Below are 16792 nucleotides of genomic sequence, written 5' to 3'. Positions count from 1 at the left end.
AGTTTGCAATCATTATTTTTTCAAATACATTCTCAGTTTCTTGCTTCCTTTCTTCTCTTTTTGCTTCTCCTATGATGAGAATGTTGGTGCATTTGATATTTGCCCAGAAGTCCCTTAAACTAACCTATTTTTTAAAATTCTTTTTTATTAATATTTTGATTGTGTGTTTTCTGCTACCTTGTCTTCCAAATTGATTTGATGATCAGCTTCATCTAATCTGCCATTGATTCCTTCTAGTGCATTTTTTTTGTTTGTTTCATTTATGGCAATCTCAATTCTAATTAGTTCTTTTTATGGTTTCTATGTCATTTTTACACTATTTCTTTGTTGAAGTTCTCACTAAGTTCCTCAAGCATCCTTATTACTAGTGTTTTCAACTCCGTATCTGGTAGATTGCTTGCCTCCATTTTGTTTAGTTCTTTTTCTGGAGTTTTGTCCTTTTCTTTCTTTGGTAACATCTTTTTTTTGCCCCCTCATTTTGGCTGCCTGTTTGTTTCTATGTATTAGGTCTGTCTCTCAGTCTTTGTAATGTGGCCTTGTATAGTAGGTATCCTATGGGGCCCAGTGGCACAATATCCCTGATCACCTGAGCCTAGTGCTTTAGGAATGTCTCTGAGTGGGTTGTCTGTGCCCTCCTTTTGTAATTAAATCTTGATTACCATTGTTTCATCAGTGAGTGGGATTGACTATGAGGCTGACTTGCTGTGAGAATTAGCAATGACCATAGCATGTGAGCTATTGAGTTGGGGCTGACCCCATAGAGCAGGATTTATCCCAGCAGCTTTGGTGCCTTTTGAGATTACCCTTTGGGTTCCACTTGTGGAGCTATTCAAGTGTTTCTCTGTTGTGGTCTAAAGCCAGCTGATGGGTGGGCTGGTTCTGGGGCCCCTTAGGAAGGACTCCATGCAGGCCATGATCAGCCACTGCCTATGACAGGCCAGGGGCTACCTGGTTAGAGCTTCAAAAAGATCTGTGGTTGGTCACTGCCTGTGGTAGGAGAGGCCATGCTAGGATCTGAGGCAGGCTGCCACCAGTAAAAGGGGTAGGGAAATTCAACAGAAGGCATAAAGCATCCTGAGACCTTCCACTGCCTACCGGCTGCCAGTAATGCTCAGCACCTAAAAAAGTCTAGGACAGTAGGTGAATTTGTTGAAGCGGAGTCTCAAGGAGTCACTAGGGTGGGGCAAGTGGTGTTCATCAGGTTAATGCAGATTCAAATTTGGCTCCAATGCTGAGCCTGGGTCCACTCAGCAAAAGGCTCAGGGTACTCCAAAGCCTACTGACACCCACCTGGGGCCTGCTGACCTTTGAGAGTTTATTTAAAAAGACCGTTGTGGGGCCAAAACTTTCCTGCCACCAAAAGTGCCTGTTGTGGTTGAGGGAGTTGGGTGGGGCAGGGCCTCAGGGAGTCATCAGGGTTGAGTGAGTGGAGTTCACAAAGCTAATGCAGATTCAAATTTGGCTGTGTGGCAGGAAGGCTCAACACAGAGAAATGGTACCTGCCTGCCAGCTGGCTGTGTAACAAAAGGGCTCAACACAAGGACAATGGCAGCTGTTTCTCCAGTTCTTGCCCTGTAGTCACCTATCTCAGTTTCTTCCTGTACATCTCTGGCAACTCCCAAGATGCTGTTTCTCTGCCAGAGCCCAGGATAAGTGCCTGGAGTAAATGAGTCTGTGCACAGGCTCTTTAAGAGGAATTCCTGGGTTTCTAGCAGCCTTCCATCTCACTTGAATGAATGGAATCCCTGCTGGTTTTCACAACCAGATATTGTGGATGCTTCTCTTCCCAGCACTGGTGCTCTGAGCTAGAGGGCCTGGTGTGGGGCTGGGGCCCCTTGGTCCTCAAGAAGTACCTCTGCAGCTGAGATATTTCTCTCAATTCTCAATGCATAGGTTTGAGGTCAGCCCCTCACATGTCTCCACCCCTCCTACCGGTCTCTATGTGTTTTTTTGTTCCTTAGTTATAGGGTTTCTGTTCAGCTAGTTTTCAGATGGTTCTCCAGGTTGATATTTCTATAATTTAGTGGTAATTTTGATGTGGTCATGGGAGGAGGTAGGCACAGCATTTATCTACTCTGCCATCTTGACTGGAACTAGAAACGCACAATCTTGAACCTCATTCAGACCAACAGAATCAGAATCTGCATTTTAACAACTCCCAGGTGATTCATATGCACATTATAGTTAAGAAGCATGACCCTAGAACAATGGTTCTCAATCTACTATTTCTCAGAATTACCTCGATGGCTTGTTAAAATATAAATTGCAGTTTCTGATTCAGCAGGTCCTGGCGTGGGGCCCAAGAATTTGCATTTTTAACAAATTCCAAAGTGATGCTGATGCTTCTGGAACCACACTTTGAAAACTATGTCTTATAGCTTATAGCATATTAGGGATCCTTTTTAGCCCATCCTCTGGTCTCTACCCTATTTCCCGATAGATATTTGACCTTCAATACCTGGATATGAAATTGGCAGCAATGACAGGGACTTCTGGAATGGAGCATTCATTTAACATGTATTACTTAAATTTTTGTTGAGTGCTTACTGAATGGTGTTGCTACAAAAAAAAAATGATAGAGTCAAGGGAAGTATGAGAGAGGCTACTCTTACTGAGAATGTATCTTCATATGAATAAGAAAAATTTATGTTCCTTATTTTCAGTATTGGTATATTAGTAAATATTTGTTTTCCTGCTCTCTCCTTCCCTTTGCATATAAGGAGACAAGATATACAGGTAGAAGTGCTCACAGAAACCAGGATAGTCTCACTATTTTGAAAGAGGAACAGCCATTTAATAAGACATAAAGTAAGATTAATTCTCCCAGCAACTGCATGCAGAGAACTTGATCTCTAAACTGATTACAAGTATCCCTCCTTATTCAAAGAAAGATTCTTCCTCGTCTAGGTAAATCCTTCTACTTGTGACTTTGACTATATTCTACTTGCTTCCTTGAAGTCTAGATCCATCAGCGATCTCCACCCTGCTTCAAATCTCTTCCCGTCCTTCTCTTTCTCCCTTCCTTTCTTGTATTTATCATTATAAATAGCTTCTTGTCAGTTTCCTTGTCTTCCTTGTCTTAATGAATCAACTCAATTGCAATTTTTCTCATTTCTACTATTCCACTGAAACCACTATGAATAAAGTAATCAATGACCTCTGTTTATACAAAATTAGGAAACCATAATAAGATCTTTGGTGGCAAATGGTAGAAATCCTGCTTAAACTAGGTTAAAGAAGGAAAAGAATTTATTAGTTTCTTTTAATAGAATGCAAGAAAAAATCAAACAATTGAGTTCTGGAAAGGATAAGAATACAGTTGAGCCTTGGTAACAGCTGAAACCTGGGACTCTAGCACTGTCTGCCAAGGACTCTTATCATATCTGCTTTTATTGTAGATTCTCTCACTGTAGAATGGCTATCTTTACATGAAAGAGAAGCTATCATTTTATGTCTGGGCTGAAACCAATATACAGAATGTGTCATAATGCTTTTATTTCCATTAATGTCCAAAATTCTTGAAAAGGAAGTCAGTGGCCTAGTTATTATATCAGGTGTGCAACATGGATCAATCAACTCTGATCAGGTTAGTGGATTTGTATAAGATCCACATGGATGAGGGTAGGTTAAGAAGAAGAGAGTAAGAGTTCCCAGCAGAAGGGTGGAAGAACTGCTAAACAAACTGTCAATAAGTATTCACTTTAGACTCTCAAATTTTACCAAGAATTCATCTTACCAGCCTTCATTTTACCAGGGATTTTATAGAGTTGACAATTACTTGCATATATATCTCTCATTCCTTGGCTACCATTAAATTATTATTCCCACTTCTCTTCTTAAAATTCTTTCTCCATATCTTGTTGCATCCTTTTTCTGTCTGACTCTGTATTCCAAGTGTTTGGTCCTCAGAATTTCTCTTATTATTTCACACATTCTCCTTTAGATTTTATCCTGTTTCATGCTAGTCAAAAAATTTTCACCCTGGTTCCAAACTCATAGTGTAGTCTTCCACTGCAGCCTGAATTCCCTAATACACACTTCGAACTCATCAAATTAAAAAAAAAAAAAAAAAGTTTATCATCTTTTGTCTCTCTATTCCTCCCAAACAGACCTTCCTTGTATCTTGATCCTAAACCGATGAAATAACTGCCCTCAAGTAAAATATAGGCCACCTGGGAATGAGACAAAAATTTTACACTGGTATTATGGAAGTATCCTTTTAAAAATTGGGTATTTTGAAATTTTCAAAAGAAATCACTAACATATAATTAGACATTTTCCTCATGAAATAACTTAAGATTTTATCTCTGCAACAGTTACTTTCAGTTTATTATCCCACAACATAAAGAAAACATCCTTCTTTAAAAGGGAAGGATCTGTATTTCTATTAAAGGTTTGGACAATACTTTTCTTTAGCCACAGAGAAGTTTTAGTTTTATAAATCAGTGAAATGAAGGATAACAAGATCAGTAAATTCATAGTCAGTGGGTTCATTAACCAGCATCAGCATGGAAATTCATTGGGAAGAAAAATGCATAATTTATAAGTTTAAGGAACAAGCTTAATGTCCTTTAACATGTATCCTTAATAAATGCAGTTTCCTGTAATGAAATATTTTGTTAACAAGGCAATTATTATTAAAATCTTTGAATTTGACTGGAGACTTTCTTGCTCATTTAAAAAATAAACTAGCCAGAAATTCGATTTCTTGATGACAAGATGAAGATTATATATCTAACTTAAATATCACTTTAGCCCCATCTGATAAATGCTCTATATTTTCATGGCAATTGGAATGTATTTTCTAATCTTCTCTCCTTTCTTCATAACAAAAAGTAATGGCTTTGTACTTTCAAAAGTTCTTGAGTTCACCATAATCCTTTCAAGATTTTTAAATTAAATTCTATGGATTATACTTTATTTTGACCAAAGTTGAATTAGAGTATTTTCAAGTTTATAAATGTATATTCCTAGATACATTCATAACTTGATGCAACTCTATTGTTGTAGCCTTGACATCTGCTATTAAAGTTTAGAGAAATAACTTTTCGGACAATGTTAATACACATAGAATACAATTTCCAAATTAGGATTGTAATACATAAACTGTTTTATAATCTTTTTTTTTTTTCAGGTAATACAATATTTTGACAAACTTCCCATGGAAGAAAATACATCCAATTTTTTATTATCAAGACTGCTTGGTATTTAAATGCATCAAGGAAACATTACTTGAGTAAATACTTCCTCTAACATTGGCCCTTGGATGGTTTCCTTTTCTGACCTAGGGTAATAATATAAATGATCCTTATATATTAATCTCATAATTAGATTTGGGGTATATATTTCATAATTTCCTAAAAATTCTAGTTCAGTCAAATGTTACTAACTTTTTAGACCTTTACATTCTTATTTCTAAATTGTTGTCATGGAAGACTATAAAAATGTCTCTCTCCAGCTAGTATCCAGGAAATGTTTATCCACACCTTTATCAATATTGGCAGACACTGAAGGTTGCTTCTCCAGCAGCTTTTCTCCATTCTTCTTGATAACAGAATTCCTATTGCATGGCAATGTACCCCTACTTCAGGGGATAAATCACGATTTTTCTAAGCCAGGAGTGGCAATCCTTTTCCCCATAACCAAAGATCTGTGTAAGGTAAGTTATATGACCCAGTTATGGCTTTTTAGTTGAAGGAGGAAATTCGCTGGAGGCTTTTGGAAAATACTTTTTCTTAATGATGGAAGAGTTTTGAGGGGTTCTTCTCCCTAATTTCTCTCCCACTCATAATTGTTTTTGTTTTGTTTTCCTTTTATGACAAGTTGATGCTGGGAATGGCAAAGCACTTGTGATCTCTAATGACAAACTTGAGGACAAAGACCAATAGACAGAGTGGGAGAGAAACATGAAAAAAATCTGAATCCCTGATGATATTTCTGGGCCATTAAAATAATCTTGAGACCACTTTATCTTGTTATATATTTTTTAAAAATGGGTTTATAATTTAAATGACTTTTAGTCATTTAATATTGTTTTATGCTGCCAAGTACATTTTAATGAAGTTACATTTTTCAATCTTTATTAATCTAGTAAAATATTTAATCATTGTTTCTGGTGGCATTTCCTAAATTGAAATTGTTTTCTTATATGTGTTGACTCTTTGTACTTATTTCCCAGAAAAAGTATCTGTGTTGGATATTATTTTGCATAATTCGTCTTTCTCTGCCCTTGATATATCTTCCCTATGGGTGAAGTATACTTTCCCAATCCACTGACATTGAGTTTAGCAATATGACTTAATTTGACCAATGGAATGTGGTGAGGGGGAGGAGAAAGTGTGGTTCTGAACTAAGGTTTTGAAAGTCTTGGCAAAGTTTCCCATCCCACCTTCATCTTGTATTACATCAGAACAGCATATCAGGTAACTGCTGGTTTGGAGTGAGGAAACGTACTGAGACACATGGGTAACACAACAGAGCCCAGCCAATCCCTGAGCTCAGCAGGGCCTAGACAAACAAGGGGCCTGTAAGGGAGAAATAAATGTATATTACTTTAAGCCACTGGAATCCTTAACCCATTTTTTTCAGGCTGTTCAATACTTTTCTTATTTGAAAGATCACTGTCAAATTTAAATTATATAAATATAGTAGACCAATTGTATTTATCTATTATGTATTAAAATGTTTTTACAAATTAATTTTACCTTTATATTTATTAATATCTTTTTTCCAATGTAGAATTATAAATTTTCAGTGGGGTTAAATCCAGTAATTTGCTTCTTTGTGGCAACTTTCCTGGGAATCATTCTCTGATTGTCTTTTTCTTCCCATTATTTACACAACTATGCATCTATCCTAACATTGAAAAAGTACATTTAAACAATAATATATCCAGAATTTGTTTTGGTGAAAGTAGTGAATAAAGACCTTAATTTGTTCCAAAGGGTTAGCCTTTGGTCTCATGGAAAATTTTTACTTACTTTTTTGAAATACCATCTTTATGATACAACCTTCTATTGACTTATGAATTTGTGCATGAAAAATATAAGGCAAATTATACATGGAATTAATATTACCACTTATTAAAATGGAAAATATTCATACATTCGAGTCTCTGAGCTGACACCTATTTATCCATTTGTTCAAAAAATACTTACTGAGCATTACCATGTGCTAGACATTTTCTAGGACATGGGGATAGAACAATTAAAAAAAATAGATTTAACCCATCTTTTCATGGATACTATATTCTAGTGGGAAAACAGAAAAAAAATTATAAGATAAATTGAGAAAAATAAATCAGGAAAGGAGAATAAGGAATCAGGGCAGGGAGAGGATAGATAGTATAAGACATTCCAAGTTGTAGTCTTTGGATTTTACTTGGAATGAGATAGAAGCCACTGGAAGGTTTTGAGCAGAAAGTGACATGATTTAATTTATATTTTAAGACGATCTGACAGCTGAATTGAGAATAGATGGTAGGAAAGCTACGGCAAATTCAGTGAGATCATTGTTATTGTAATAATACAGAAATCTTAGAAAGAAAAGATGAGGAATGACTCAGTGCTTTCGATAATATAAAGGAAATCATTATTTGTTGTAAAGGAAGATTGGAATATATTAATGTGCCAATTACTGCATAGGTACAGAAAGCATTTACCAGATGGAGTTAACATCATTAAAGGTTAAATATATGTGTAATCTGCATGTCGTCATCATAAATTTAAATTTTTGGCTAGTTTACTTGCTAAGGTAAATAAGAAACTTTCCTTTCAAATTCAAAGATTTTTAATAGTAATTGCCATTAGGATTTTCAATGAAATATTTTGTCATTAGGAAACTGCATTTGTTGGATATAAATTTTTAAAACTTTGTGTTTGTTCCTTATATTTTAGAAAAAATTCTAATCATGCTAATGAAATAATCAGACTGAAACAGTTGAGAACCATATGATTTCACTCAGATGTGTGATAATCAAACTGAAAGCAACAAATGAACAAGACAAACACAAAATCTCATAAACACAGACAACAGTTTAGTGGTTATCAGAGGGAAGTGAAGAAAAGTAAAGTGTGAAGGAGGTCAAATAAATGGTGATATTAGGAGATTTGACTTTGGGTGGTGAACACATCATGCAATAAACATGATGTATTATTAAATTGTACACTCGAAATCTAAAAAAAAATCACTAACAAATGTCACCCACAATAAATTTAATAAATAAGTAAATAAATAAAATTATTACCATGCTTTGCCCAGGTTACTTATTGTTGCTGTTTAGTGCTTTAAGTTTCTTCTTGATGTTTTACCACCAATGATTATATATTATTACTAATATTATTTTACAGTAAATGTTTAGATTTCCCAGATTTTTACTTCCATTGCTTATCATTCTTTATTGAGCTCAATTTTTCCTTCATGATTTAATTTTATTTTCTCAATTATGTTCTTAATAGTTCTTCCAGTGAAAATTTATTGGTAATCAAGCCTGAGATTTCTAAAACTATTTTTGTTCCTCTGTCACTCTTGAACACCACAGTGATCAGTGGGTTGATCTATATAGGTCAATTGTTATTTTTTCTCTGCTCTTTAAAAATATTTTTTAACTCTGGCTTTTGTCATGGCTGTTGAAAAATTTGCCATAAGTCAATTTATTTGTTATTTATCTCATTTTTTTCTATATTTTTCCCCATTATGATGGATCTATGTATAAATTTAGTTTCATTTATCTTGCTTTGAGTTGGTCAGTTGCTTGAATTTGAGAGTTCAGGCCTTTTATCAATTCTAGAATATTCTTATGTTTTATCTCTTCAAAGATTGTTGCCCATTTTCTTCTTATAAACCAATGTTGGAACGTCTCAGTCTCTTCTTCATAACATCAGCTTTTTCATGATTTTCTGTTTTTTACTCTATTCTACCTTCAGCATAATTTTGGTTAGATTTATATTCTATTTTATATTTTAAACTTTGAAAACTATTCATAAAAAAAAATTTATAACAAAGCTACAAGGCATTAAAAACACAATAAGTGTTTTAGCCACTGTTATAGCCACCACCCATGTTAAGAAACAGAATATGACCTGAGTGGCCCTATCAAAATCACAATCCCCTCCTTCCTTCTTTAACTGAATACAGATAATCCCTGTCCGAATTCTGTGTTCATATTTTGTGGCTTTTCTCTTTAGATTTTTACCACATAGTAGTTCTAATTTATGCTGTTTAGGTTTACACACTTTTAAAACTTTTTATTAAAAAATTTTTATATAAATGTCACAATATTTGAATATTTTTCTGTAACTTGGCTTTCTCTTTCAATATATTCTTAAATGTAATCCATATTAATATGTGTAACTGTAGGCCACATCTTTAAAGTCAAGTTTATTGGGGTATAATTTACATACAGTAAAATGCAACATTTTAATTACATAATTTGATGAGTTTTTATATATACATATATACATACACATATACATATATAACCACCACAATCAAGATATAGAACATTTCGTCACCCCCCAAAATTTTCTCAGCAATGATTCATTTTTAGTATTCTAGTTGTTGAATAAACATAAACATTTTATTCTGCGAATGGATATTTGCGAATGGGTTGTTTCCCATTTGGACCTTTATAAACTTTGATGTTAGAAACATTCAAATACATGGATCCTGCAGATGTTCAACATATAACTAAGTGTGGATTTGTAAGACTGTAAGGGATGTATGTCTTCAACTTTAATAGGTAATAACTTATTTAATCAATTTTCTTTTCTACACTGAGCAGGAATATTTCTGTCATTTCAAGTTTCCATATATCTATAGGATTCTTTCTGGGATCTCTATTCTACTCCAGAGATTTATTGTCTATTGTTATCTTAATACCACTCTGTTTTAAACACTATTGTTTTATTAAAAGTTGATGTTTTATGTGAGAATAAGCAAGTTTTCTCACTTTTGTTTTTTTTAAGTGTTCCTTAGCAAGTCTGACTCTTTGCTCTTTATAAAATTTTAGATAGCTGTTACTTTGTATGAAACCTCTATTGGTATATTCAATAGAATTGTAAACTGGCACTTTTATATCAAGTCTTTCAATTATGTCCATCTTCTTTCATGTCTACAACCATTTCCCCAATTCAAGTCATTATCATTAAGCTATTTCATTACAAAATTCTTCTTGGTCTCCTTGCCTCTAGCACTCCAATTTATTTTCTACATTGTAGCCAGAGAAATCTTGCTAAAATATAAGTCAAGTAGCCTTCTACTTATCACCCTTGTAGTGACTTCCTGAATGCCTCCAGGATAAAGGCTAACCTCCTCAACTTGGTTCATCTTTATAAATCAGTTTCTGTTCACCTGTTCATGCTCACCTCTGGCCACCTTTTCCCAACATATAGCACCCTGCATTCCTTTGTGCTTCTATCACTGAGTTCATTTTTGGTTCCTCAAGTTAACTATGACAAATTTTTTTCAGATAGGAAAGAGAAATCTGGAAAATTTACCTTCCTAAAGAGGCAGAGATTTCAGTTAGAAAGTAATTTGCATTTAAATATTACTATAATAAAGCACATCATAATCATAATCACACTCTTAAGAATTATACATAACAGACTCATGCTCTTTTCTTATATTTTTTAACATAACCTTAGGTTTAAGGTTTAATTAAAATCATAATTGTATCAATCATAATAATAAAAATTGATTGTCAATTTAATTTAAAACAAATGTATCAATACAAAGCACATAGTATGTTCTTTGAACCAGTGTTTTATTTCCTGATTATAATAATTTCTAATTGTATAATGTTTGGAACTTTCACAAACATCTTTCTATCTTGGTGAACACCAGAAAAGATATTCTGGAAGTTACTATTTAGGAGAATCCAGGAAGAGTACAAATTGGGCTAGTTTACCCATCCATTCTTCAAAACTCCTAGCAGATTCACTGCAGAAAGTACACAGCCAAATCAGAGAAGAGGGTTCTTTCTATCAGGAATCCCTTTGGCACCTGACACAAAATCCTTTTCAGTCTCTGAAACATCACAAGGAGCCAGCCAACTCAGAAGTCTCCAAAAGTACCACCCAAGTACTACCTTCCTACTTTCTTCTCCTTGTCACAAAGCCCCCCTCTGCTTTTCTTCCTCACTCCAGTTCTTTCTCAAGCTTCTCACCACCAGAACTGAGAGGAAAGAGGTCCTCTGATCCATGCAAGTCTATGGAGGACTCATGGGTATAAAGTTGAGCAGGCCACCTGGTCCTCAACTGCAACTCCCTCTTCTATCTTGCTTCCTCTAAAGGTGTATTCATAGCAGTAAACCTTCCTCTAAAGGTGTATTCATAGCAGTAAACCTTGCTAGGAGGCCAAGTTTCATCTAAAGACTCCAAAATATGTACACACGTACACACACACACACACACACAAAGTATAAATTGGTAACTTGTCCTCTAAGCTCTAAAATTCTGGCTTTCTCATGGGGTTCATGTGAGAATTTTTCAGGACATTTGTGGGGGACTTGCCCCACAAATATATGTATAGAAAAATAGGTAGGTAGATAGATTACATAGATGATATAAGGTGATATCTATATCTATCTATCTATCTATCTATCTATCTATCTATCTATCTATCTAATCATTTAATCTTCCTGCTCAGGTAGTCAGAGAGCAGATGTCTGCTGCCTAAACTAACACCCAATCTGGAAATGGAATGCAAGTCTCCTCTTCTTGAAGTCGTCTCTACAAGTAATTTCTTAGCACAAAGCACTACATTGGAAGCCAGTTCTACCACTCCTTAGTTATTCTTCAAGGTATGTCTGTGTGCTGTGTGTGTGCATGTAAAGGGGAGGGGGATATTTCTAGTTCTAGTCATTGTCAGACTTCTTTAGCATATGAGGTCTCCTTGACCCATCCCTAGTTGTTGTTCTTCGGATAATAGGGAAAGTTCAACACAACATCCCATTATACACAAATAACAATATATACAATTAAAAACAGCACATACATAAATGATAAATGGAAACACATAGTAGTTGTGTGTATACAAGGAAATATGCAATTACATTTGCAGTGTATGCATATACCACATATCTACAGGCATGTGAACCAACTATAAAACAAGCAGAAAATAAGAAGAAAAACAAGGTGATCTACAGAATCACTAGTCATCAAATTCGTGTTAAGATTTTATGGTATGAAAACTATATCTCAATAAAGCTGTCGAATATAAATGTACAATAAGACAAAAAAACAGAGAGGTAGAAGGAAGAAAAGCAAATATTCCTAAATTTTAAAAAGGTAAAGATAAATCAATTCAGCCTCCTGGTAGTGAGTCATCTGCAGGAAAAATAGGCGTGAATCTAATTCAGATATCTGAGGCTTCACACCAAAAGTCTTGTCCAGATGATTCTAATTCTGTTCTCAGATATCTGATACTTTATATTTCTTAGAGAGAAAATAAGTAGATTTATTTCTCTTTTCAAATGTACTATTTGTCCCTTTCAGCTTATTTTCTACCAGACCACTTTAGGTACCTACAGAAATAAATATAAAATTACATACACTGCTTTTTAAAATTAAAAATTGGAAGCACGATACTTTATTAATAAAAACAAATGATAAAATTCTAAAAACATAAATGCCTTAGTTCTAAAATACAGTCACATTAGGTAGACACATGAGATGTAGGTGGGCAGAATTAAACCACTGTCAAGTACTTACTGTAACTTGCTTTCTTGTCTAGGAAAAGACTCATTTTCTTCAAGGATCCTGGAATGTTTTACCTTAAGGAGCCTGACTCGTGCTAATAGTCTGTTTTCAGTAATCCTGAGTGAGTACACAGATGGGAGAGCAGATAGGAGTGGCATTTTTCTGAATCATCTCCAAACGATAACAGAAGTTACTAAATATACTTCAAGTGTCAATAATACCTGACTTTGTCCCAGAGAATTTTAAAGGCAATCAGCTCAAGCAAAGTCTAAAAAATTTTAACTGATATAAACTTGTCATTATGGCCCAAATACCATTATGAAACCAGAATTATCAATATGAATTCAAAGCCATATAACAACTTACAAGATTAGTGTTTTCCCTCACTTACCCACTTAAACACTGCATCTAAACATGCACCTACAAAACAAACTTAACATCAGCTTCCAAGCTAACCTCCCAGGATCAGCTTAAAAGGCTTAACATTTTATTGACCAGGTCCTTCTCTTACATTTAAATTCTAATTCTTCCCCTAGAAGTCACTTCTCTTCACTGATTAATTCCGCTATTTCAAAGAAATCACTCCCCATCCTGAAGTCCTCCTACAATCTTAATATCATAATGAAATACAATAATAGAAAGACTTATAAAATACAATTTTTAAAAATTAAACAAATATAACAGAAAAAATAAAAATATATATAAACTCTACACTTTCTTAACTGGAAATACACCTATAGGCCACTTAAATAGAGAATTGCTATTTTAATCATAACTTTTCATATTTCTATAATGCCTATATGCGTGCTTTGAATGAATACCTAATATATCGATATTTAAAGTTTTTAACATGATAAGTAAGCTTGCTTCTTGTTTGTCAATTTGTCTAATCTAGGTTGGATTGATGGCAACACTATTCTCAGAGCATGATGTATATTTAAACTGTTTCTATGTTTTGTTTTAATAACATTTATAGTAGAGAACCCAGTCTCACAGAGATATGTTGACGGGAAGAGAAGAAGAGGTTTTAGAGCAATCTCAACAAGCTCAGGATACTTATTTTTAATTTTTATCCAAAATGAAGCAAGAGACACTGTATTTTCAAAATTCATTTTTAATCTTTCATCAGTAGCAAGTTTTAACAACTTATCCTGTAGAGTTATAGTTAAATTTATATTATCTTTTGATGAAAGAAATGGATTTTGAATCCATGAATTTCCTATGCGTAGATTTTCTTTTGATGGAAAATACAATCTAACCAATTTGTAAGATGTTCACTGATAACTCTTCTCAGATATGCAATATCAAGATCATCACCTACTTCACTGATAGTAGTTGTTAAATTACGGAACATATCATAACAATCTGTAGAAATTCTGTTTCTCCAAGCTTCTAACTTTTGTTTTTGTCCTTCTATCTTATCTTCCATTGAAAAACATGTTTTCTTTCCTTGATTGGAAACATTAAGATTAAAAATACTGAAGATATTTAAATAATAAATAAGCAAGTCTGGTTGTCCAATTCACATCTTTGAAAAGTTGGGACCAAACTGGCTTCTTGCTTTGTAGGAATACTAAGAGTTCATTTCGTATTTCAAACATTCTTGATAGAACTTTTCCCTGTGATAACCACCATATCTCAGCATGCAATAACAGTTATTTATGATCAGCTTCCATATTATCATATAATAAAGAGAATAATCTGGAATTTAATGCATTAGATTTTACATAATTCACAATTTTTACAATGTCAGTAAGCACACTATTTAGTTCAGCTGATTTTTTTTCACAGCAAGACTTTCTCGATGAATAAAGCAATACATTATTTTACATTCTGGCGCAAGTTCCTTAATCTTGGTCACCACTTCAGAATGTTTTCCTGTCATTGAAGCTGAACCATCAGAATATACTCCTATACAAAACTTAAATTCCAAATCACATTTGTTGACAACATAATTCTTCACAGCTTCATACAGTTCTGAACTAGTTGTGTTTGTTGGTAAAGAGGCTGAAAAAAAAATTCTTCTTTTATATCATCATGCCCAAACCTCACATATGCTAAAAGAATTATCATGTTAGCAATATCTCTGCATTCATCAAATTGCAATGAAAAATACTTTGCTACTTTTATTTGTTCTATGAGTTGGTCTTCCATATCATTAGCCAGTTCCTGAATACATCGAGCTATGGTGTCATTGGAATGCGGTACTTGAGCTACCTTGTTTGCTGCAGATTCACCCAACATTTCCAAGCAAACTTCTTTGATGCAGTCTTTCACTAATGTCTCAGCAATTGTGTATGGTGTTTTAGACTTGGCAACTGGAAGTGCTACTTTATGAGAAGCTCGCAAAGCACTAATGTTTATATGAGAGACACTGAACACCTGTTTTGGTTGACTTTTCAATTCACTACTCTTTTTTTCAAAAAATTCTTTTGGTTGTGAACTTATTTATGTTTTGAATATAAATGACGCTTAAGTTTTGATGGTTTCATTGCTTTATTAGATAGTACATCTCCACAAATAATACACTGTGGTTTTAACACGTCACCACCAATTATGGCTGCAAAACCAAATTCGATATATGAGGGATCATACTTCTGAGTAAAACTAGTATGAATTCTTTTTGTTTTCACTTCTTCAGAATGACTTCCATTGTTATAATTTCTTTTATTACTACTGCTATAGTCAGAAAAGGTGTATCTTTTTTTTTTTTGATAAAAAAGTCCAGTGAAGCTTGTTTAGCCATCTGCAAATTAGGATTAAAAAGAAATAATACAAATTTTTCTTTCCTACTTTATCTAATTAATGTTAAACTACAAATTACAAACTAGACTTGATTGAAAAAATGATTTTAAAATTAAGTTATAAAATTTTATCTGAGTTTTATATACTTTTGAGTTACAGGTGACAAACTAAAATATCACACATTATAACATGAACCTATTGTGCTTGACTAGTGTGCAATTACCACCACATGTGACTCACCTTGAGAGTTTAACAACACCCAAAGTGGTCTGTATTCTATGCAAAAAGATAGATTCATTAATCATGTGCTTGGGTGTCAGAGCAATGTCAAATTGTTATCAGTTTCTAAATACTTTCTAAATACTCATTATAGACTTATAGTTTTCAGACCAGCACTGGTGGTACTCTGAATGCCACTATACCAAATCATTTGTAACCTCTATATTTCAAAATTCTAACCTGAATACACAGTAACTCTACTTTATAGAACCTACTGATTTAAAATCTCATTGGCCTTATCTTACACTATCTATTTAAATCTGGAAACTAAACTCTTTTCCAACACAAACCCTATCTCCCAAACAAATTTATCATCCCCTGCTCTTCCAAAATATTTCTTTACTTGATCTGAGATGTCCTTTCTTAGCTTTATACAGTTCTGAACTAGTTGTGTTTGTTGGTAAAGAGGCTGAAAAAAGGAATCTTCCTTTATATCATCTTCATGCTCAAACATCACATATACTAAAAGAATTATCATGTTAGCAATATCTCTGCATTGATCAAGTTGCCCCCAAACTCACATACAATTAAAACAAAGTAGCATTAAATTCATCTGTACACAAATTCATCCTTCAGCATAAACATTTATCCCCTGAATGGTAGCTTTCTCATCCTCCCAAGAAATGCCCAACATCAGAAAGTAATAGAAAAAAGATGGTATGCAGCACCCCAGGACAATAAATAAGACAGCATTCAAGGTTACAACTTCCAACATGAAAAAGGTTGGGAAGGGCATTAAAAGTAATTGGCCTTCAAAAAGCTCACTGATAGGGTCTCAAGTATCTGCAAAAAATTAAGCAAATCATGGGGGTCCTGGTCTAAAATTTGGAACTGGGTATCCTGGTTTCTTCCCTGTGCAGAGACAATACTGAACCGATAGCCCTAGTGTTCGGACCCTGTCTATTAAATCTTTTAACAAAGTTTGTTTTCTTCTCACCTAGAGGCCATCAAGCTGCAAATGGTCCTTGACATGGAACCTCGAATGAACATATCCTTCTGCCGTGGACCCTTAGACAGACCTCTGGACCACCCCTGACTGCCGTTCCTTTCAACGTCCTTCCTTAGCATGA

At 34.1% G+C, this 16792-nt stretch overlaps 1 protein-coding gene across 1 annotated transcript in view; it reads right to left on the bottom strand.

Annotated features, from left to right (window-relative positions):
- Positions 1 to 10728: 10728 nt before the first annotated feature.
- The window catches only part of LOC120599514 (SCAN domain-containing protein 3), a 73450-nt gene continuing 67386 nt past the window's right edge, over positions 10729 to 16792 (bottom strand). Inside the window, 8 exon segments of the mRNA XM_078120682.1 lie at positions 10729 to 11310; positions 11343 to 13947; positions 13950 to 14193; positions 14195 to 14478; positions 14481 to 14708; positions 14711 to 15145; positions 15148 to 15409; positions 15412 to 15444. Coding sequence (XP_077976808.1) covers positions 13544 to 13947; positions 13950 to 14193; positions 14195 to 14478; positions 14481 to 14708; positions 14711 to 15145; positions 15148 to 15409; positions 15412 to 15444 — 1890 coding nt within the window. The 3' untranslated portion in view covers positions 10729 to 11310; positions 11343 to 13543.

The sequence above is a fragment of the Pteropus medius genome, unplaced genomic scaffold, assembly GCF_902729225.1.
Source record: "Pteropus medius unplaced genomic scaffold, Ma_sr-lr_union100, whole genome shotgun sequence".
Taxonomy (NCBI): Eukaryota; Metazoa; Chordata; class Mammalia; order Chiroptera; family Pteropodidae; genus Pteropus; species Pteropus medius.
Note: the sequence above shows the minus strand (reverse complement) of the source record. Positions and strands in the feature narration are given on the sequence as shown.